The 24,110-nt window shown below is 49.2% G+C and overlaps 1 protein-coding gene across 1 annotated transcript; it reads right to left on the bottom strand.

The window, feature by feature from the left end:
* Positions 1-347: 347 nt before the first annotated feature.
* Positions 348-10,812, bottom strand: PLA2G5 (phospholipase A2 group V). The gene is made up of 5 exons (XM_055397267.2): positions 10,786-10,812; positions 7,169-7,215; positions 5,826-5,970; positions 2,773-2,879; positions 348-2,068 (listed from the first exon to the last, which is right to left on the bottom strand). The coding sequence occupies exons 2-5, from the start codon at positions 7,203-7,205 to the stop codon at positions 1,944-1,946; spliced, it is 414 nt and encodes a 137-aa protein (XP_055253242.2). The 5' UTR covers positions 7,206-7,215; positions 10,786-10,812; the 3' UTR covers positions 348-1,943.
* Between the last annotated feature and the right edge of the window lie 13,298 nt (positions 10,813-24,110).

Here is a 24,110-nt window from a genome sequence, read left to right as displayed (position 1 = left end):
TTTAATGGTCCTCTCCCATGCCACATGCCATTGACTGAGTGCCAGCCACTGCAGGAGGTAATTTATGTGCATCACATCCTCAAATATGACACCAAAGCAGCCAAGTGAGAAAGGTGTTATTAGCTATTTGACAGTGGAGAAAACCGAGGCTTAGAGAATGAAATCATAGCTCAGAAGGCACACGGCGAGGAAATACACCAAGCTACTCTACGAGTCCCTGTCTGATTCCAAAGCCCTTACGCACTAGCTCCCTGTGACTGAAACTCAGGGGCTTGGATTTCTGTTTTCCAACACTGTGCCACACCTGTGTTTGTGTCCTGGTCCTTTGTTGAGTAGTTATTGAACATTTAGAGACCGATGCCATCACAGGCTTGGAGATCCACAGACAATATACCTACTGTATCGCACAGTGAACTCTGCTAAATGTTATGTGGCAGCCTAGATGGGAGGGAAGTTTGGGGGAGAGTGGATACATGTATATGTACAGCTGAGTCCCTTCACTATTCACCTGAAACTATCACAGCATTGTTAACTGGCTATACCTCAATACAAAATGAAAGTTTAATATTAAAAAAAAGCCCGGTCCTGATCTAATATTTGAAGAGAAGATGAGGGAGTCAGGTATCAAGCCCCATGGGAGAAGCGTTTATGAGGTTTCATATAGTTCAGGCTAAGACACGGAAGCACTTAGACGCCTGCAGCTTCAGAGTCAGGCGGGCCCTGAGCGGTCACGTGAACAAGGGGTTCTCAGATGGTTTTGACGGCGACCGGCACGGTGTCATAAAATTGACACCTAGACCCAGTCCGCCCACACGCACACGCCCAGGATAGAAACACCATGTGCTGAAGCAGCACTTCACGACTTGTGCTTCATCGGCACAAGCATGCACACACACGCATGCACAAGAAACATATGCTCATATGCACAAGCCAGATGCAACCCTCTAGACTCATGTCACGATCCACTAACAGAGTGGGGTATGATTAAAATGACCTCTCAGACCTGCACTTGGAAAGCTGAGATCAGGAAGGTCAAGAGGCCTGCCCAAGGGCACCCAGGATATATGCAAAGTCAGACTAGAATCCGGTGTCTAGTTCCCAAAGCTATGACTAACCTAGACAGCGTATTAAAAATCAGAAACATCACTTTGCCAACAAAGGTCAAACCCACAATAAAATTTAAAAAAAAACTATTTTTTAATGTCTTGCTCTGGGAAATCCCAGAAACTCAGCATTCCCAGGTGCATCAAGATAGCTTTGGGGTTCCCAATTTACATCATAAGAAACATTACAATTTCTTAAAAAAAAAAAGACCAGAAATCAGAGAGGTTGAGTAATGAGCCTAAAACCACACAGCTGGAGAAGCCAAGCTGGCATTCAAATGCGGTGCTCTTTTGCCTGGAAGCCTACCATGGCATGGCTTTCTGTCATCTTCTCCCCACCCCCCAGAGGAAGAATGAGGTCCAGCGCTTGGCTCGAGAGGATCCCCGAGGTTTAATATGAGCCCCAAAAGGATTGCCACTCATCCCAGAAAGCCTTCTAGTTACTAATTTGCACTTTCATCCTCCGAGAGAGCATGGTTAACGCTGAGTCTAGTGTCTCCAACAGCCAAGAAAGAGATGCATGCAATCCCCCATGGTGGGGGAAATATCTGTGGTTACTGTTAGTCTTGAAAAGGAATTTTATGAGCTTTCAGCACCAGGGCAGGCGTTCTTGCAAGTGGAGGCCAGGGACCCTGGCCTTCTTGATCCAATTACATGAGTCACTCTCCTGGGACTCTGTGGTGGGCCCAGAGAGTGTGGGCGTGGGGCTCCTCCAAGACCAGTGGGACCATCGAGACTCCAGACCTGGAACCTCCCTGGGAGGCCCAGCAGACCGGGTGAGCTCCATGCTGTAGTGAGGGGAGCAAGCTTCCTGGCCCAGGAGGAGCTCTCTGAGAGTGACTAGGTGCAGAGAAAGTTGGGATAGTATTGATAAAGAGGGTTGTAGCTCCTCACGTTTCTTTTCAGGCAGTAGACAAATTTCTGATCGCAGGCACAGAGCTGCCGCTGGCAGCGGGACCCGTGTTCTGCAAACAGGATGCCAAATGCAGGATGAGAAAGCAAAGAGATGCTCTGTGACACTGACTCCAGGCTGGCCCTGGAGCAAGACTTCCTGCTAGCCTGAGTGGACACCGCAGTCTCCTTCCTACTCTCAGCCTGAGGAGGGAGCCCAGCTTCTGCCCTGAGGGTGCATAGTCGGATGGAAGGGCCACAGCCGCTAGCAGCCCAGGGTGAGGTTTGAGCCCAGGGAAACCCAGCTACTGCCCTCAGGGAGTCTCCAGTCTGATGGAGAACACAGATGCGCTCCAGAGTTCCCAGTGCGATGGTGGAGACCGCCCTGGCTCTGGAGCAACTCCAGTTCTCAGAGAGGAGACGCCACCCCCAGATTTAACTTTGAACTCAGATGGACCTGAGTTTGAATCCCGACTCTAGTTGTGTGAGCTTGGCAATCCTTTTTGAGTCTGTTTGCTCATCTGTAAAATGGGGAACACTAAACCCGCCCAGAGCAAGCAAAAGGAAATATGCAGAGCGCTTGATTCCTAGAGCATGTTGAGCCTAAGACCCTTCAACCTGTCCCTTGGAGGTCAGATACAGCTGCAATAATCCTGCCTCTCTTGCCCCCATCTCTGCCCACCAAGATATAGACTGGCTGAGCTACTGGGATAGCTGACCTCGGAGACAGCAGGAACCCAGGCTCTTCAGGTGACCCGAATGGAGGCCCCAGCCTTACCGCAGACGACGAAGCCCCGTGTGACCCTGTATCTGTAGGTCTGTGTCAAGACATCACAGTCTTGCATCTCCAGCTGGGCGTAGCAGCGGTCATGCTTCCAACAGCACCTGTCGATACAAAAGCCTCAGCTCCCAAGCAGAGGGCATCTGCCCCTTGAGCAGAAGCCACCATGGTGGTTAAGGTCTGATCAAGAGAGAATCTCATAGTGGCTAAGTCCTTCCAGTAGGGTTGCCCCGCACTTGTACCAGTTCACAGGCTGGCCCTTTCCTCCTGGGCCCATGGGGAGACTACATTTCCCAGCCTCCTTTGCAGGTATGTGTGGTCACATGACTAGACAACCAGTTGGCAAGGGAAATGCACAGAACTTCCAGACCTACCCATAGAAACCTCCTACTGTGTCGTCCTCCACTGTCCCTCTCTACATCTCAGCAGAAAGGAAATGCCCCAGCTAAGGGCTCTGAGGCCACAGGGAGAACCACAAGACAGGAGAAACCTGGGTCCTGGAACTGACGTGTGGTTCACACAGTTAAGTGAGCAAAAACTAAACCTCAGGGATGATAGGCATGGACAACTGTATTTTGTTTAGATTTACAGAAAAATTGCGGAGAAGGCAATGGCAAGCCACTCCAGTACTATTGGCTAGAAAATCCCATGGATGGAGGAGCCTGGTAGGCTGCAGTCCATGGGGTCGCTAAGGGTCGGACATGACTGAGCGACTTCACTTTCACTTTTCACTTTCACACATTGGAGAAGGAAATGGCAACCCACTCCCGTGTTCTTGCCTGGAGAATACCAGGGATGGGGGAGCCTGGTGGGCTTCCGTCTATGGGGTCACACAGAGTCGGACACGACTGAAGTGACTTAGCAGCAGCAGCAGCAGCACAGAAAAATTGAGAAGATTGTACCAAATGCCCCCTTTAGCCCCACACCTAGTTTCCCTTATGATTTCATGAGTATAATACATTTGTTACTGCTAACAAATAAATTTGCTGGTTGTTGTTTAGTCGCTAAGTCGTATCCAACTCTTTCACGACCCCATGGACTGTAGCACTAGGCTCCTCTGTCTGAGGGATTTCTCAGGCAAGAATACTGCAGTGGGTTGCCCTTTCCTTATCCAGGGGATCTTCCCCACCCAGGAATCGAACCCACGTCCCCTGCATTGGCAGGTTGACTCTTTTCTACTGAGCCACCAGGGACACCCAACAAACCAATATTGGCAAATGATTAAATAAGCATTAATTAAATCATATCACTGTTGATTCTTTAATTTACAGTCCATAGTTTGTTTTTTTTTTTTAGATTTCCTTAGTTTTTACCCAAATGTCCTTTTGCGTTCCGGTATCGGGTAAAGGACACCGTGTCACACGCAGCTGCCCTGTCTCTTTAGGCCCCTCTTGGCTGAGGCAGTTTGTCACACTTTCCTTGTTTTTGATGACCTTGACAGCTTTGAGGAATGGTAGTCAAGTCTTTTGTAGGATGCTCTCCTACTGGATTTTGCTGATGTTTTTCTCATAAGACGGGTTATGGGTTTATTTTGCAGCCTATGTTGTCCCAGTTTTGGCCATTGGGAGCTCTCTTGTTTGGTTCCTATGCTTTTTGACATATTCGCATCAATGTGGGGTTTGGTTTAGGTTTATTTTGTTCAAGCCCTTCCTTACTTTTGGGCACTATAAAAAGCTCTGGTTCATCTTGTATATTTCCTGCCCAATTCCTAGGACCAGTCATCCATCCAAGAAGCCTTGGTTCCTCTTATTGGAGAAAAGTATTGGAAACCAGGTCTGGGCGCTAGGTGTTGCTTATTGCTTCTGGAGTATTGTTTCTTTTAGGGCCTTTCAGCTGACAGAGCAAAAAATATGTGTGTCTGTACTGACCCATGAATACACACATATCTTTACATATTTCTACATGCAATCATCTGCATCTGTAGCAAACCTGATGTTTAGTCGCTAAGTCACGTCCGACTCTTTCGCGACCCCATGGACTATGGCCTGCCGGGCTTCTCTGTCCATGGCATTTCCCAGGCAAGAATGCTGGAGTAAGTTGCCATTTCTCCCTCCAGGGATCTTCCCCACCCAGGAGTTGAACCCACATCTCCTGCATAGCAGGTGAATTCTTTTACTGTTGAGCTACCGGAGAAGCTGTACTAAGCTAGCCAGGAGTTTTTACTGAAGTCTCCAACTCTAACCCAGTGTCACATAGAACATTCTAGCTTCCCGTCACTGCTTGTCTGGTCCGTACACTCCCACTCCCGCTGCCCTCCACTTGTTGAAACATCCCATCTCATTATACATGTTTAGCGGTATAAGAATTGTTGGCCTGCAGGTTGTATTTTGCAAACAGCAATCTCTCCCATCTCACATGTTCTTCTAGAACACTGCCACTCCCCAGTCAAGAAGTGGAAACTAGGCCCCCTCCACCTTAAAGCCGTTGTGACTGCCTAGACCAAGAGAACAGCAGAAGTGACATGATAGCTTTCAGAGGCTGAATCATAAAAATGCCATGTTCTCTGGTCATGCAGCTCCAGACCACTCCCTCTGGGAACCCAAGAGTCACCGGGCTGTGGGGAAGTCCATACAGTCTTAGAGAGGCTTAAGGGAGAGGAACTGAGGTCCCTGGCCCACAGTCTCAACTAATTTCCCAGCTAATAGGCAGCGACAACTTGCCAGCCTTAGGAGTGAACCTTCTAGAAATGGGATCACCCAGCCTCAGTGGGGCTGCCCAAGCTGAAGCCAGGTGGAGCAGAGACAAGTCATCCCATCAAGCCCTGCCCAAGTGGCAGAACCTTAGCCGAATAAATGGTCGTCATTTTTTTCAGCTACTATATTTTGAGGTAGTTTTTTAATGTAGTGGTAAGTCAGCTGATATATTAGCCATGGAGATTCTGGAAGTTACTGGATGCATCTTGGGCAAGTCAGTTAACCTCTTTAAGACCCAGTTTTCTTATCTATAAAATGGTGCTTAAATACTCATATTTCAGAGTTGATATTGAATTAAATGAGATCATGTGGGAACGGAGCCTGGAGCCTAAAGGGCAGTTATGAAAATTGGCTCACCAATCAGTCCCATCCATGGGGGTGCCGTGACCCCCCCAGCCACAGTAACAGCCGTAGAAGCCATAGTTCTCCAGGGCGGGCTTTCCCGTCACCTTCTCAATCATTGACTTCAGGTCCAGCAAGCTCCCTGGGACAGCAGGCACATCTGAAAGACAGCCCGTGTCCCCGGATGAAACCCAGGCTTGCCTGCTCCCACTTTCCCACATGCTCCCACCCTTTCTTTCACCTTGGGGCTTGGAGGGACCAAGATGACCCTTTTTTCCTCCCCATTCGTGGGCGAGGGATGAGAAAATTGTAGCAACCAGTGTCAAGAAGAGGCTAGAAGTCTGGATGTAAAGAATGAGCCACTGAGCCCAGGCCCCTGCTTTGTCGCTAATGCAGAGGACCACCTCGTCTCTCAGAGCCTCAGTTTCTTCATCTGCAAAATGGGGGGCCTGCAATGAACACCGACCTTTTGGAGACACCGTGAGGGTTGAAACAAGGTTAAGTATGTCCTTTTCAAGCACAGTGGCAGACACATAGTGAGTGAGCAAGGAACCCTGGGGATAATGACTATGGTGTCCGCATGCAGGAGGCAGACAGGCATTTCCTGTCTCTCCTGATGGTGCACCCCTCCCTCCCTGAAACGAATACTGTTTGAACCAGGAGGCACAGAATCCTAGAGCAGCGTGGGACCTGTAGAGATCTCTGAAGCCAGCGCCCTCATCTCACAGATGGGAAATGGCAGCTCGGAGGGGCAGGTGCCTTGCCCAGGGTTTTGCAGTGTGCCAGAGCCCCTCTCCCTGCACTAGGCCTCCTGCTCCTCCTGCAGTCTCTAGGGATCTGGCAAAGCACCAACAGGACAGCCTGTCAGAGCTTGTGCGCTTGGTGATGGGGCTGTAGGAGAGGCCTAAAGCCAGGCTCCCCTTTGCTGGGCTATCGCCTTTAGGTGGGAGGTGGGAGCAGGTAGGGGGGTGAAGAAAACCTGGACAGGCCTGAGGAGACAATGTCCAGGATCGTGGATGGAATATTTATTTAAGAGTCTTGTTTTCTGATAGCTTTATTTTTTTTTTAATTTGGCATCAAAGTAGAATATCTGCCTCCCACATCTACAAGCCCCATACCCTCCACATAGCACAATCTATCCATATCTCCCCCAGGATCCTGCCCCAGCTTGGCCCGTCAGCGGGATCCTGTGTCACGGATGAGGAAACAGAGGCTCAGAGAGGTGAAGGCTCTTGCTGAAATCGACATGTTCAGGGCAGAGCCAAGATTCAGAATCAAGTCTCCAGGCCCTCCATGACTGGTCTCCTTCCCACCACCTTATCGTCCATAAGTTCAGGGCTCTCAGAGCAAGCACTTACTATAAGCCAGGAACCAAACCAGCATGAGGCCCTTCATCTCCAGGGTTCTGGAAGAGAAAACACAGCCCATGACATGCCAATCAGCAGAGGTCCTCATGGCCTATTCGAACCCCGCTCCTGGCTAGGGAGGGCCACTCTGTGGCCCACCAGGCCCCACCCTTTCATGCTGGGCAGTAAAGAGGCAACTGAAGCTTGAAAAAATGAGGCAAAAACCTCGAGGAGTTGACCCAGGAGACCTCTGTGAGGTGTTGTCCCCGTAGAGATGGGAGAGAATTTTTCCATCAGAAATGCCCCCAACCCAATTGTTCCTTCCTGAAAATTGCTTTCCAATTATATTTTATGGCTGTGTTGGTATAAAAACAATGAATCCAGGCTGGATTCATTCTTATACATTCATGATATTATATTTATTTTTTCTCCTGATTTTTAAATTAAAATATTTTTAGGACTTCCTTAGAAACCCAGTGTTGAAGACTCTGAGCTTCCAATGCAAGGGGCATGGGTTTGATCCCTGGTCAGGGAACTAAGATCCCACATGTCATGCAGTGCAGCCAAGAAAGTAAAATAAATAAATAAATAAAATGTTAAGAAGTCCTGCTTCTTTTTTAAAAAATTAAAATAGTTTCATAGGCCCTAGGCACTGTGTTTACCTAAAAAATAAGTCAGCCCTGGCTGTGCACAACAGTTCTGAAGGGTAGGTATCATTGTTCTAAGGGAGAAAAATTTGTACCCCAAAATGTGTCTCTTTGGTGTAAGGATTAATTTAGGCTGGTTATTTTTAAGAAGCAGAAGGTTTCTTTTTACTTCCCCCTTGGCTGCCTCAAGAATTTATATAAAGAATCTATTCCAGGCATAGAGCTATCACCAGAGATATCTGCAAGAAATACGGGAATAGGTGTGGTGGGGAAACTTGACAGGGCCTAGGGATCAGAGTCCGCCCTGTGTTCTACAGTCTCTGCAGGCCCAGCAAACATTTGGACACCAAACATTTGCCTTGACAAATGTGAATTGCCTTCTTCCCCTTTGAAGTCCCAAACCACTACCCACAACATCCTCTTTGGTCTTTTTCGCTGAAGATGGTTATTTAAGGCAAGGGTTTGGGCCATTTTGGTGAGTTCCTGTTTTCCTGGATCTCTCCCTTGTATACGTGTTACAAAATTTTTGTTTCATTTTCCACTGTTAGTCTGTCTGACCCTGGTTTGATCCTTAGACCAACCAGAAGAACTTCTAAGTTGGGTAGAGGAAAATGTCTTCCTCCTCAACAGTTCCCATTTTGCCAGGAAAGAAATGGAGACTCAGGGACTTCCCTGGTGGTCCAGGGTTAAGAATCCCCCTTGCAATGCAACCGACTTGAGTTCAATTCCTGATTGGGGAACTAAGCCCACACATTGTGGAACAACGAAGCCCGAGCACCACAATTACAGAGTCCGTGTGACCCAGCGAAGACCGCACGTCCCGCAGCCAAGGCTCGGCTCGGCTGGGTAAATAATAAACAAACGGTGAACGGAAGGAGAAAAAGAAACGGAGACTCAGAGTTGAAACCACCTGCCAGGAGTCACACGGCCGGTAAAACGCGGAGGCGGGTTCAGACCGAGGCCCGGTGCGCCCTCGCTGCTCCACACGTCCTCCCTGCCCAGAGGGGTGTGTTCTCCTTTGAGCTGAGAGGATCGGGGCCCTTCACAAGCTCTACCCCATGGGCCTGGAGACCCCAGCTTCCCTCCCCAGCATCTTCCTTTGGCAAATACATGAATCCCTAAGCCGGAGTCCATAAACATCACACCGGAAGGCAAGGGACATTCCTCGTGTCTTGGGCCGGTGATGGACTCTAACGTGGCCTCTGAGGAGCTCCTTACCGATGGCTGTCTGCTTCCCTTTCCGCCTTGGATCCCGAAGCCCTTGTTCACCCAGAGCTGCTCAGCTGGCCTGGGGTCTGCTGGGATTCCACTCTGATGCCCTGCCTTCTCTGATCTCTCAGTTCAGCAGTCACCCTGCCGGCCCTCTGCCCCGAGCACCTGGCACCTCCCAAGGCCTGGCTCCAAACACACAGCCTCCGTCTCCTGAGGGCTCCCAGCTGCTGGGCTGGGCTCTCTGTGCCATCCTTAGTCCAGAAGCTCCTCTGAGTTCCAGGAACATTCCTGAGGGTTCTGTCCACCCACAGCCTCTGCTCTGAGAGCTCTAAACAGCCAACTAAGATGGCCCTGGACCCTGCCTTCCAGGCCAGTCTTCCTCAACGCTTCCTGGGGCTGTGCCTGAAAGAGGACACCAGCTGCCATGTCCTGGGCAACTAAGACACTCCAGACACTGTCCGTGTCCCCTTAAACTTGCCAACGGCTCTAACGAGTGGGTACTGTCAAAACTGCAGGCATGCTCTACCCTCTGACAGTCATTTGTTGAATGAGAGTAGCTGCTGTTGATTTTACAGATGAAGAAATGGAGCCTCAGGAAGGGGAAGTGAGTTGCCCAAGGGTTCAGCCTGGGACCATGACGCTATCCTTTGACTGACCCTCCTCCACTGCTTCCAAGCAGCCTCTGTGTATTAATCATCTTGCTCATTTTCTGTACTTCATGACGCTTTGACATCTTGGGGACCTTGCTAGGCTCAGCCCCTCCAAGACTAGCTGATTCCTAGATAAAGCAAAAGGCTCTTCTGCAAACAAGGCTTTGAAATGCAAACCGACAGATCCCAAACTCCCTTGTCCAACCACCTCCTATAGCTCACTCTCACACTCCGAGCTAATATATCCCCCGGCCTGAATCACCCCAGGGCCAGGACCAGACCACCAGGGATCACCCCTACAGCTTGAAGTCTGCTGAAAGTATGCAAGCTGGCCAGTCCTAAACTGCTTACCCTGCCCTGTCTTGCCTTCTCCACACAATCCAGGCCAGGTTTTCCCTCATTTCTTCTGCCTCCTGAGAAAACCCTGGTGCTTCCCCCGTGGCCCTGCAAGGTGTAGTGTGTCCTCTTCTCTTGGAAACTGTAACAAACTATCTCTCAAATGCAATCATCTCCTGATCCACTGGCTTCAACATACCTGAAGAAAGCCAGAATCCTAGGTGTGCATCAGAACATCTTGGGACATGGCTTGTCGGCACTGAGGAAGCTGCGCCAGGCCCCACACAGAGCGGTCTGAACGCTCGCAGAAGGTGCTTCACAGAGAATGTGGCAAAGGCTGGAAAAGTGGGCCGTCTGTGAAGCCCAGGCTTCAGGAGGAGGGCGTGGGGTTGACTATTTTTTATCAAGCAACCACGGAGGAGAATGAGCGAGGCCAAGAGATAATTGTGGAGTGGAGCAGAGGCTGCGGTAATGGGAAACAGGGAAAGAGGAGACAGCCTGACAGAAGCATGGACATCTGGGGGCCGGGGAGCGGCCAGGTCACCGAGGGGACAGGTTCTCCAAGTCCACGTGCAGCAGCCCCCCTGCTCCCAGGACCCCGCCCCAGCCCCGTTCCTGCCCCTCATCTGAAAAGGACCATCAGTGCTAAGCCCCCGCTACATAGAAGGTGCTGCTGAGACCTTCCGAAGCCCGGGCAGGTCACGTCTCCTCTCACAACCCCTCCCTCGGTGTGCCCTCCTCCACCCGCCTCGGGCCAAGCAGCCCCCTGAAGGAGGCTCCTCACCAGCGACAACTTCTCTCTGTCCTCGGGCTGGACCAGAGGCAGGAACTGGGCCCAGCTGGTTTTAAGGGCCTCCCTGCCCACTTCCCACACTCCTCCGGGGTCAACCCCAGGCTTCCTCGTAACACACAGGAAACCTTACTCCACCCCTCAGGACCCCTGGGGATTTTTTTCCCTCTCTGTGAGAAGCAGCTATTTCCTGACCCAAGTCGGGGGCCTGGGTGGTTTTCAGGACAGACATGGAGGCCACTCACGGTCAAGGTTCTTCTCCATCAATAGCCCATTTTTCCCTGACATCCCGCTGCCCACACACGTACACACATACACTTTTCTGAGAGGATGTGAGCTCCTTCCTCCCTCCGCCCTTGACTTTTTCCTCTCTCTCTCCCACCATGATGGCAGCATCAGAAAGAAAGCCCCTCTGTGGACCCTCATGAACCCTTCTCTTCCCAGGACCTAGACAAAACCAGCACCATGCCCTGGAAGCCCTCAAACTCATCTCAATATGGAAGGTATTTATTGAGTGTCTACTCCCTGCCAGGTTATTGCTGGAGACCCACTGTGAGTAAGACAGACACCCAGCCCCCAGGAGCCTCCCTTCTGGTTGGGAAATACAAAAAATATACAGTGTGTCCAAGGGCATTACCTTCTGTGGGAAAAAGTCCTCTCTGTTCTTTCTCATTTCTTTTTCTCAACCTCTTCCTCCCTCTGCCGACAGGTATACACAGCCTCTTTATTCTAAACCAAACGAAAGGAAGCCCCCCAGAAAAGAGAACATCCCTTGCTGCTGCCGACCTCTCTCCAGCTTGCTGTTTCTTCCAAAGGCCGAATTCAGGACGGAGACACCTCTTCTCGCCCGTCACCCCCCGTCTTCTGAACCGCTTGCGCCTGCATTCTGATGCTTTCTTAAGACAGCAGCCAAGGGTCCCCCCAAACCTGGTCTAGCCCAAGCTTGGGCTTCTCCCAAACACTCCACCCCACTGACCACCTCCTCCTACTTGAAACTCTTTCCCTCTGGTCTTTGAGAGGCCACAGTGTGCCCTCTGCCCTCCTATGGCTCACCCCCTGTCTCTGTTAACCTTCAAATGCAGATGTTTTCAAAGGACCTGCTCCCCCCTCTACCTCTCTCTCAGGGTGGGTTATCCCTGTACAGGGATTAAGGTCATATTTGTACACAGATGTATAAAGAAAGCTGAGCACCAAAGAATTGACGCTTTTGAATTGTGGTGCTGGAGAAGACTCTTGATAGTCCCTTGGACAGCAAGGAGATCCAACCAGTCCATCCTAAAAGAAGTCAGTCCTGAATATTCATTGGAAGGACTGATGCTGAAGGGCCAATACTTTGGTCACCTGATGCGAAGAACTAACTCATTAGAAAAGACCCTGATGCTGGGAAAGATTGAAGGTGGGAGGAGAAGAGGACGACAGAGGATGAGATGGTTGGATGGCATCACCAACTCTGGACATGAGTTTGAATAAACTCCGAGAGTTGGTGATGAACAGGGAGGCCTGGCGTGCTGCAGTCCATGGGGTCACAAAGAGTCGGAAATGACTGAGCAACTGAACTGAACTGTCCCAAGAAATCCCTGGCCGCGAAGCATCTGGCACTAACTCTCACACAACAATAACCCCAACTGGAGAACAGATGATTGAACTCACGGAGGAGAAAGCACAATGTCAGGTCAAAGAGACTGAGCTGCCCTCAGACAGAGAGGGCTTGAAAACGGAATGTCACCGCTGACTACTCATGTCACCTGACCTCTTGAGGTCTCAGTTTTACCATCTGTAAAACAGGACAATAACAGGAGCAACTTCATTTCATAATTGTGGTGATTCGATGAGATGAGGCAGGCAGAGGGATTCAGCACAGTGCCTGACATCTAGGAGGTATTTACTGATCATAACTGCTATAAATATCATTGCTGTAATGTCTTTCCACTAAGCTGAGAGCCCCATGAAGGTACGTTCTGGGTCTGCTTCATTTCTGCACCCCCGGCATCTGGCACATAGTAGGTGTTCAGGTAGCTTTGTTGAGTAAATGCATGATTCCTCTGGCTCTAGCTTCATTCTCATTGCACTTCCCCAGCCCACACTTTAAAATATAATTATTAAATATATTTTTATAATTATATAATATTATATTGGTTTATATTTATATAAGCAATTTAATTATAATTTATATATAAAACAAAATAGAATTATAATTAAGCTTATAAACATATCATGTATTTATAACTAATGACTGTACTTTAATTTATATAATTTAATATATATTTAAATAAACACAATTAAAATGCCAATACTTACCCAATATTTTAGCTCAATGTCCTGCAGGAACCCCTAAACTAAACTCACTGTGTCCCCCATGACTCAGCCCCTCCCACCTCCCCTGTCCCTGGTAAAGGAACCAATCATTCACGCTTCAGAATTAAATCACTCAAAACACTTCGAGTGAAGACTCTTGAATGCAGGATTCTTCTGATTAGTTTCTGACCCCAGCACACACAAGACCTAACCCATGGTAGGGTCCACAAGAAATGTCTGTGGAGTGAATTAAAACCCCGTCAGCATGCTGGGGTGCTTGGTGTGTCTGTCTCATGAAGTCTTGCCCAGGGTCAAAGACCTGGACAACCGTTGACACCCAGATACTGTCTTTCCCTGAGACCCTGGGTGGCTGAAACACCCCTAGCCTCATCAAACTATTTGATGCCCCCCAGGAGACTGGCACATAGAATAGGATTGTCCGGGACTCACTGCCAAAATATCTACATTGAGTCCTCCTCCTCCAGGAAGTTTTCCCTGATTGCTCCTTCTACAGGACACTTGCCTGTCTCTGCAAGGTAATAGAACTCATCACATACACTGTCCACTTTGGTAATTCCTGTTGGAAGGAATGACAAGGCCAACAGCTCAGGAAGGAAAAAGAGAAGGACTCAGTATCAGTGAGCTTCCACTGAGTGCCACAGCAAAGGACAAGTTTGGTGTCCATGACTTTGAAAGTGAAAGTGAAAGTCGCTCAGTCATGTCTGACTCTTTGCAACCCCAGGGACTATACAGTTATGGAATTCTCCAGGCCAGAATACTGGAGTGGGTAGCCTTTCCCTTCTCCAGGGGATCTTCCCAACCCAGGGATTGAACCCAGGTGGCCTGCATTGCAGGTGGATTCTTTACCAACTGAGCTATCAGGGAAATCCATTCGTGCATTAACCCTCACAAAATCTTGTGGGGATATTGTGATCCCGTTCTGTCAGTAAGGAAACTGAGGGGCAGACGTTAGTTTGCCCAAGGTCACACCTAGTAAAAAGTAAAAAGTAGACCCAGACTCTTAAGCCTGTTCTGTCACTCAAGTCCAAGAACTTTCCGTTACACAAAGAGGTTGAAACCCAATAAAGACATAATGATTGGGATTTTCCCAGGACATCCAACAAAGTGTCACATGATTTCCTTATAGACCAGATGGAGAAGTGAAAGCTGATTTAGAGTTACAACCTCATAATTGCCAGTAACTGATGAGTCGAGTTGGATCTTTGGTTATATACTTTCAGCCCAGGGCAGTATGTAACCCTTAGAAATGCATTGCTTGTCTCATAGAGTTCCTTTTTAAAAACGGAGTTAATAGCTGATGTATAAACGTTAGATCTCAGCCTGAAATCCAGATTTCCAGCTTCTGTTTAAGCATCTGGCAGCCCTGGCTCCAGGGTTGAGAAGCGGCCCCGCCCACAGGCTGACCCGTGTTTGGCTTCGCCGTGGTGGCCTTCCCCATTCCTGCTGTCCACCCTGGCTCTCTGCTGCTCTCTGCCTGGCGGTCTCTCTAGGGGCTGCCATAGAACTGTCTTGAGTTCCATCCTCTCCACATGTTCATCAGCAATGGGACAGGGAGTGCCTTGAGAGCAGAAACCATCTCTTCCACAGACGTGTTTGAAGTGCCGAGTTCAGAGCCTAGTACTTAATAATTGCTCAGTAAACACTATATAAGCCCCTTAAAGGAACCAATCCCAGGACGAAGAGGTTACTGAAGGCTTTCTGAAACAGGAGGTGCCCTGGCTGAATCTTTAAGAGTAGGTTGGAGAGCTTGGAACTTTGTGCACTGCTGGTAGGAACGCAAAATGGTACAGTTGCTGTGGGAAACTGTATACGGCAGTTCCTTAAAAATTAAAAGTAGAGTTACTATATGACCCAGAAATTTCACTTCTGAGTGTGTGTCCCAAAGAATTGAAAGCAGAGTCTCAAAGAGATATTTGTACAATTAGGATGATAGCAGCATTCTTTACAATCGCTAAAACATGGAAACAACCCAAGTGCCCACTGACGAGTCAATGAACAAATGAAATATGGTGTCTACGTACCATGGAATAATATTCAGCCTTAAACAGGAAGGAAATTCTGAAAGAAGTCAGCCACAAAGAGACAAAGATGGAATGATTCCACTTACATGAGACACTTAAGAGTAATCAGCATCCTAGAGACAGACAGTAGAATGGTGGCCGGCGTCTGGGGGAGGGAGAATGAGGGATTAATGTTTAAAGGGTGCAGAGTTGTACAAGATGAGAAGAGTTATGAAGATGGACGGTGGTGGCTGCACAACTTTATACATGTACTTAATGCCACTGAACTATGTACTTCAAATGGTTAAGATGGTAAATTTGAGGTTCTGTGTATTTTATCACATTTTTTTTTTTATGAAAAAAAAAAAGAGAGAGAGAGTGAACGGGAGTTCACCAGGACAAGAATGTGAGGCAGATCATTCAGGTAGAAGGAACCGCATGTACAGAAGTCATAGGTATGAATTATAATAGCTCATTCAGGGAACTGCAAATGGATGGGGTAGAGAGGAGTTCAGTTCAGACTGAACAAGGGAGTTCAGTTCACTTCAGTTCAGTCGCTCAGTCGTATCCAGCTCTTTGCAACCCCTTGGAATGCAGCATGCCAGGCCTCCACACCAAGCATTGACGACAAGGCTTCCCTGTCCTTCACTGTCTCCCAGAACTTGCTCAAACTCAAGTCCATTGAGTCGGTGATGCCATCCAACCATCTCATCCTCTGTCGCCCCCTTCTCCTCCCGCCTTCAATCCTGCCCAGCCTCAGGGTCGTTTCCAATGAGTCAGCTCTTCTCATCAGGTGGCCAAAGTATTGGAGTTTCAGCTTTAGCATCAGTTTTCCAATGAATGCTCAGGGTTGATTTCCTTTACGATTGACTGGTTTGTTCTCCTTGCTGCCCAAGGGAATCTCAAGAATCTTCTCTAGAACCACAGTTCAAAAGCATCAGTTCTTCAGCACTCAGCCTTCTTTATGGTCCAGCTCTCACATCCGTACATGACCAATGGAAAAACTATAGCTTTGACAACACAGACCTTTGTCGGCAAAATGATGTGTCTGCTCTTTAATACACTGTCTAGGTTCATCACAGCTATTTCTCCCAGGAAAGAAGGATATGGCCCCTCTTGATTTCCCAGAAAAGCGAAGTTTCTACATGTGTATAGTAGGAATTTAGGAAAGGTGGGAAAGGCCAGTTGAAAAGAGGCAACTGAGTGGGCCGCAAAGAACCCTGGGTGTCGGTCGGGCTAAGGAGCTTTACTCTGTTCCTGAGTGCCCCAGGGTGACCTCCGTCTGTAGCAGGATGATGTGAACTCACCAAAAGGGACTGAATAGGTCTTATCCCAAGGTCCCTGACACTGAAACATACAAGGACAGGGTGGAGTCATAGCTCAGCAATCATCTGAGTGATCGCAGAGGCAGCAGCCGTCTCCACGGTGGGTGCCCAGAGTGAGGTCCTAGCTGGCCTCACCTAGAGGGATGCGCCTGGTCCTGACTCCCAGTTCCAGGAGGGCTTCTGGGAAACTGGGGATCTCTGTGGCACAGGATGCCTGTCAGATGGAAGGAATGGGGGCCAACTGGTATTTGGAAGTGGGCTTGGGACACTCACCCTCTGTCTCCAAACTTCTGAAGGTTATTTGGGGTAAAAGGCAGCTTAGTTGTCCCACATGGCTGCATTGCAGAGCAGGCCCCAGAGCCAGCCCCAGGCCTGGGCGTGCCAAGGGGTCTGGTTTGGACTAGAGCCAAAAAGGTTTTTCCAGTAACTCAAGTGTCTTGAAGAAATAGTGAGCTCTCTTGAGAGTGGTGAGTTTCGTGTCCCAGAGGCACTTCCTGCTTACTGATTTTTAGAACCTGAAATGCAGTGTGTGGGGTGGGAGGGGTGACCGAGCAATCAGGTCATGACCCCGCTGGACCCCACAGGAAAAGGAGCTGTCTTTAAATATCAGAAACACAAGAGACTCACCGGAAACATAGGATGTCAGTTGCGCCAGTTACGAAGATTAAGCTCATAGGTTTGTAAAAGTATTTTTTTAACTACATTTTAGCAAGATTAAAAAAACAAATACAGAGACTTCCCTGGCGGTCCCGTGGTTAAGAATCCACCTGCCGATGAAGGGGACACGGGTTTGAAACCTGGCCTGGGAAGATCCCCCATGCCATGGAGCAACTAAGCCCACGTGGCACAACTGCTGAAGCTTGCACTCCCCATAGCCTGTGCTCCGCGACAGGGGAAGCCCCACAGGAGGGCCCTACACACCCCGCAACTAGAGGGCAGCCCTGCTCGCTGCAAATGAGAAAGTCCTCATGCAACAGCAAAGAGGCTGTGCACCAAAACAGACCCTCAGCCCAGCCAAAAGTAAAAACAAAAGAGACAACATTATTTAAAAAAAAAAACAAAAACAGAAAAATCAGGAGCCGTTCAACTGCTCTGTGGCATGGAGAGAGTTGTCAAATATTCTGTGCGTCCACCTTCTGGTTCAGCAGGTAAAGAATCCACCTGCAATGCAGGAAATACAGGAGATGCAGGTTTGACCCCTGGGTTGGGAAGATCCCCTCAGAAGAAAATGGCAACCCACTCCAGTATTCTTGCCTGGAGAATCCCATGGATTCTATAGTCCATGGGGTTGCAAAGACATGACTGAGCAACTAAGCTTGCACTTTCTTGGGTCCCCCTCATGCCCGTTCACGCACCGGTCATATCCAGGGATGTTGTCAAGAGCAACATGTGTTAAGTGGGACGTGCGCTGGATGAGCTCCGGGTCCGACATTCCGTGAGAGCGGGTGGTCTCGTATTAACCTGTTCATGAACATTCCAAGCCTTTCTACAGAGAACTGTGGCACGTGCCGTTCCCCTACAATCAGAAGGGTTGCAGAGTCAGACTTGACTGAGCGACTAAGCACGCAGCAGCACTGCCTAGAGTACAGTACTTAGCAAGACTTGGCGCTCTTCATTCCTCATCCTCCAGGTCTCATTGTAAACGCCTCCTCTTCCAGGGGGCCCTCCCTGACCATCCACCCAAGCCAGCTCCTCCTTCAATTCCATAAGGCTCCATTTTTTTCCCTGCATGGCACTTATCATTGTCTTTTTTTTTTTATTATTATGCTGTATGCAGTTTATTTTTTGACAACTTTTTCCTTTTGCAAACCTATAGATGATTTGTTTATTAACACTTAACGTACAGATGATGAAACTTTTATATACCTGAAATGATTTCATATTCAGTGATCATAGTCCTCAAGATTAAACCAACAAGTCATAGAAATATTCCAATGCAACAAACTAGAAAATTTGATTGCTTTCTTTTATAAACTTCTGCCAATTATCAACCTTCAGCTAACTTTAACTTTTCCCATTAACTTAGCAAAACTTGAGTAATTTAGCAACTTAGTAATTTCTATTTAGCAATTTCTCATGCCCATTTTACCTTTCTACAGCTCGGCAGCGCTTCCCATTGTCTCTAATTCTCTTTGACGTGTCTTTTTTTTTTTTAACTTGTTTATGATGTCTGTCTCCTACCTCTTCCACAAGAGAACAGGAAGCTTCTCAGTCTTGCTGCTCATCACAGTATCAGCTGCTAGCACAAAGCCTGATACTTATATGGCGGTCAATACAACTGAGCTGAACTGAACTGAACTGATTTGAGCAGTGACAGTGATTGGATGGATGAATCAGTTAAGTCTGGAAGGAGCAGCGGCTCCACTGGATTTCAGCCATGACATGAGTTGGCTACAAACAGAGGAACTAAAGGGCCTCTTGATGAGGCTGAAGGAGGAGCAAGAAAGAGCCGGCTTAAAACTAAACATTAAAAAAACGAAGATCACGGCATCCAGCCCCATTACTTCATGGCAAATAGGTGGGGGAAATGTGGAAGTAGTGACAGATTTCCTCTTCTTGGGCTCTAAAATCACTGCAGATGGTGACTGAAGCCATGAAATCAGAAGATGTTTGCTTCTTGGCAGGAAAGCTATGACAGACTTAGATAGTGTGTTAAAAAGCAGAGACATTACTCTGCTGACAAAGGTCCATATAGTCAAGGCTGTGGTCTTCCCTGGGGTTGTGAGAGCTGGACCATAAAGAAGGCAGAGCACGGAATAAGTGATGCTTTCAAACTGTGGTTCTGGAGAAGACTCTTGAGAGTCCCTTGGACAGCAAGGAGATCCAACTAATCAATCTTAAGGGAAATCAACCCTGAATACTCATTGGAAGGACTGATGCTGAAACTCCACTATTTTGGTCATTTGATGTGAACAGCTGACTCACTGAAAAAGTCCCTGATGCTGGGAAAGATTGAGGGCAGAAGGAGAAGAGGGTGTCAGAGGAGGAGATGGCTGGATGCCATCACTGATGCAGTGGACGTGAACTTGAGCAAACTTTGGGAGACGGTGAGAGACAGAGAGGCCTGGCGTGCTGCAGTCCGTGGGGTCACCAAGGGTCAGACAAGACGGGGTGACTGAACAACAGTGGTGAGCCGGCTGCTGGCTCTAAAAATGCACACAGCCAGCCCTGTCTTGAGCTGTTGCACATGTAACAGACTCAACTCCAACTTTCACCAAAACTTTTGCTAAAATGCAAATCCAAGCACCTACTTGATTCTGAAAGAGATGGGAATACCAGACCACCTGACCTGCCTCTTGAGAAACCTGTATGCAGGTCAGGAAGCAACAGTGAGAACTGGACATGGAACAACAGACTGGTTCCAAATAGGAAAATGAGTACGTCAAGGCTGTATATTGTCACCCTGCTTATTTAACTTATATGCAGAGTACATCATGAGGAACGCTGGGCTGGAAGAAGCACAAGCTGGAATCAAGATTGCCAGGAGAAATATCGATAACCTCAGATATGCAGATGACACCACCCTTATGGCAGAAAGTGAAGAGGAACTCAAAAGCCTCTTGATGAAAGTGAAAGAGGAGAGTGAAAAGGTTGGCTTAAAGCTAAACATTCAGAAAACGATTATCATGGCATCCGGTCCCATCACTTCATGGCAAATAGATGGGGAAACAGTGGCTGACTTTATTTTGGGGGGCTCCAAAATCACTGCAGATGCTGATTGCAGCCATGAAATTAAGACGCTTGCTCCTTGGAAGGAAAGTTATGACCAACCTAGATAGCATATTAAAAAGCAGAGACATTACTTTGCCAACCAAAGTCCATCTAGTCAAGGCTATAGTTTTTCCAGTAGTCATGTATGGATGTGAGAGCTGGAGAAAGCTGATCGCTGAAGAATTGATGCTTTTGAACTGTGGTGCTAGAGAAGACTCTTAAGAGTCCCTTGGACTGCAAGGAGATCCAACCAGTCCATTCTAGAGGAGATCAGTCCTGGGTGTTCATTGGAAGGACTGATGCTAAAGCTGAAACTGCAATACTTTGGCCACCTCATGCGATGAGTTGACTCACTGGAAAAGACTCTGATGCTGGGAAAGGTTGGGGGCGGGAGGAGAAGGGGACGACAGAGAATGAGATGGCTGGATGGCATCACCGACTCTGTGGACATGAGTTTGAGTGAACTCCGGGAGTTGGTCTTGGACAGGGAGGCCTGGCGTGCTGTGATTCATGGGGTTGCAAAGAGTCAGACACAACTGAGCGACTGAACTGAACTGAACTGAACTTGATAGCAAGGACGTGTTTTCCTTTATCTTTGAAAAATCAGTTCAACTATTTGCTCTCAAGAAACATTCCCTGAACTAGCTTTCCTCTCTGACTCTTTTTCTGTCATGTGCTCCACCTGGCATGTTCTTCACCGTCCTTTTCACCTGGCAAAGCCTACTTGTTGTCCCATGCAGAAATGGCCCCTCTTTTTTGGAGGCAGAAGAAACCCTAGGACCTCCTAGTGGCTCTGAAGACCCAAGACCTAAGATCCAACGTTCTAGGCTCATAATCCTGAGGTGCTCAGGACTCCAGGCCATTCCACTTGTTTTCAACCCCAACCCAAGCCAGCAACCACTTCCTGAGCCATTCCTGTGAGCTCACAGGAATGTGGCGGTAAGGAAGCGGATGCCAAGCTCAATCGAGAGGTCATGATGCGACCCCCAACTGTTAAGATCAGGTAGATGAGGACAGGTCTTTAGAATGCCTGTGGCTCCTAGAAGAACATCTGAACTCCTTCCCCTGGCTTACCAGGAGGGGCTGCCTCTTGCAGATGCCTTCCCTGAGGCCTGCCTGGCAGAGCTCACGGCTTCCCCTTCTGTTCCTGGGCCAATCGTCCTAACCGCTGTGCTGCTAAAGTCAGAAGATCTGTCTCCCCGTCAGGCACGCGGCCCCTCATGATCTGCTGCACCCCCTCCAGGCTTGCCTTGGGTCCACCCAAAACCCAGTTCGTTGCCGGGAAGAGGACTGACGCCCCCCTGCCAGTCCCCAGGACGATGGCCCCCTCTCCCTCCGTCTCTTCCCTCCCCGTCTCCCCCCTTCCTTCCTGTTGCCCGCGCACTTTCTTCTCTTCCTCCACCCCTGCTCTTTCTAGACTTCCCACGCTTATCGTTCAGTCACTGTTTCGTGAGCACCTCTTATGTGCTAAGCTCTGCCCCTGGGGAAAAGCGATGAACTCAAGCAGATGAGAACTATACACTTGTGGCTTCCATGGACTTTGCATTCTGGAAGGAGCAGACAGAAACAGACAAGTCAACAAGAAAAACGCAGAATTTGTTAGGTATTGATAAACGCTATGGAGAAAAAATCAGGAAAGGAGGGATGGGGGTGATGTGTGTGTGTGTGCTTGTGTGCGCGCGTGTGTTGGTGGGAGGGGGCTCATGGGGGTAGTAAACAGTTTAATAGGGTGTCCGGGAAAGGACTTACTACAGAGGAGACGGGAAGGAGGTGAGGGAGGGAGCAGGCTGTAAGGACACCTGGAGAAGTTTCCAGGTAAAGGAAGTCCAAAGGTCCTGGAGCAGAAGCACGCCTGTAAGTTGGAGGAATAATAAGGAAATCAGGTCTGCCTTTGCTAAACTAAAACCTTCTTCTGAGCCCATCGCCCGCTCCCAGCTGGGTAAGTCTCCTGCCTCTGTGCTCTCCCAGCAACCTGCGAGCTCCCTCGTCATAACATCAGCCACACTCCATTACAGGGCCTCCCCACCGGACTCTGAGCAACTTGGGTGCTTTTACTTTGACATTCCAGCACCCAGCATAGGGATTGTGCTGTGCCTAGTCGCTCAGTCCTCATGTCCGACTCTTTGCAACCTCAGGGACTGTAGCCCTCCAGGCTCCTCTGACCCTGGGATTCTCAAGTAAGAGTACTGGAGTGGGTTGCCATTTCCCCCTCCAGGGGATCTTCCCAACACAGGAATCAAACCCACATCACCTGTATCTCCTACTCTGCCGGTGGATTCTTTACTCACTGAGCTATCAGGGAAGCCCTTAATACATGTTTATTGACTGCTTAACTGAATCAATCAATGAATGAACAAATTAGGCTGTATGAATCCTTGAGGGCGTCTTATTCCTCTCTACCCCGGCAGCATCTAGGAACCTGGACAAAAATGCTTGCTGGATGACTAATACAAACAGCTAACGCTAAGCACAGACACCATGCTGAGTCCTTCATGTGGCTCAGCTCATTTTCCCTTAAAGCGACCCTTTGAGGCGGGCACACCTGTCAGATGCAGTTTGCCAATTAGGACCATGAGGTCAAAGGTCAAGATATGGCTCACCGAAATCAGACAGCTGGGAGGCGCCAAGCTCTGCACTGAACCTCGTAAGTTTGACACCCAAAGCCATGTCTACTTACCCCAAAGCTGAATTGCCTTCCAGAGATGGGGGCCTGGGATTGGAGGGAGAAAGGCCAGGGAGAGACAGAGGAGAGGAAAACCTCCCTCCGAGGGCGAGGGCTGGCGTCTTCCCCCTCTTGTCTTTCTCTCCGTGAGAACGAGAGTCTCCTGCACACAGAGGGTGTTCAGTAAAAGCTAAGGAATGTTAAATCGTGTTGACGATTCCTTTTCCCAAAGAGGAAAGTTTTGTGTGGTTTGAGCTAAAAGAAATTCTGTCAATTCTGTCAGATTAACACGAACACAAGTCCCAACTTGAACCCTATGGAAATAACCCTGCCCAGCTTTGTCCCGAATCTTAGGAATGAGCTTCTGGGTAAACTTCATCTGCTTTTGGGTGAGGCCTTGTCTCCTTAAGACAAGGAGGGCTTAGGGCTTCCTGGCGGCCCAGTGGTTAAGGATTCACCTGCCAGTGCAGGACACGTGGGTCTGATCCCTGGTCTGGGAAGATCCCACATGCTGAGGGACAACTAAGCCCGTGCCCCACAACTACTGAAGCCTGTGTGCCCAGAGCCCATGCTCTGCAACGAGAGAGGCCACCACAGTGAGGAGCCCCCGCGCCGCAACTAGAGAAAGCCCGTGCACAGCAACGAAGACCCAGCACAGCCAGAAGGAAAGAAATAAAATTTAAAACATGAGCGACACGTCTCACAAGGTTTGATGCATTCTGGGCAAAGGACGCCACAGCCCAAGGGATCTCCCATCAGGGTCTGTGCCCTGCCCGCCCTTCCCAGGGACCCCGCGCTGGCTCCTCAGACGCCACCTTCCCAGTCTCTCCCACTCCTGCTGGTTGGCCTGCGGTCCCCTGGCCCACCACTGACCTCTCTGGCCTGGCCTCAGCTCCTGCTCTCCTGAGTAGCCTCACTGGGCTGAGTCTGGAGCCCCAGGCTCTGCTGGCTCCCCACTTCCAGCCACAGCGTTGGGGTCCACAGGCTGCAGATCCCAACGGGTTCCAAGCCTCCACAACCCTAAAGCCGCAAATGAGAGGGTGCGGCGAAGGCAGTCCTGGAGGTGGGGAGGTGGAATTTCTGCCCAGACCCAGCCTGGCACCCCTCTGCTCAGCCCCCAGCTCTCCTGGCAGATGCAGGAAGTCCAGCAAAAGCCTGGAGCCTGGGACTGGCTCTCCTGCCAAAGGGGCCTGGGCAGTCACCCAGAGAATTCCAGCAGGGGTAGATGTGAGTCCTGCATTATTCAGGTCACGGCCTTATCCGACTACATAGGCCTTGCTAATCCCTTGAGCCTGGAGGGATTGC

This window comes from Moschus berezovskii, chromosome 2 (assembly GCF_049115385.1).
Source record: "Moschus berezovskii isolate FMDL1 chromosome 2, NW_MosBer_1.0, whole genome shotgun sequence".
Lineage (NCBI taxonomy): Eukaryota > Metazoa > Chordata > Mammalia > Artiodactyla > Moschidae > Moschus > Moschus berezovskii.
The sequence above is the reverse complement of the archived record's forward strand: the minus strand, read 5'-3'. Positions and strand labels throughout refer to the sequence as shown.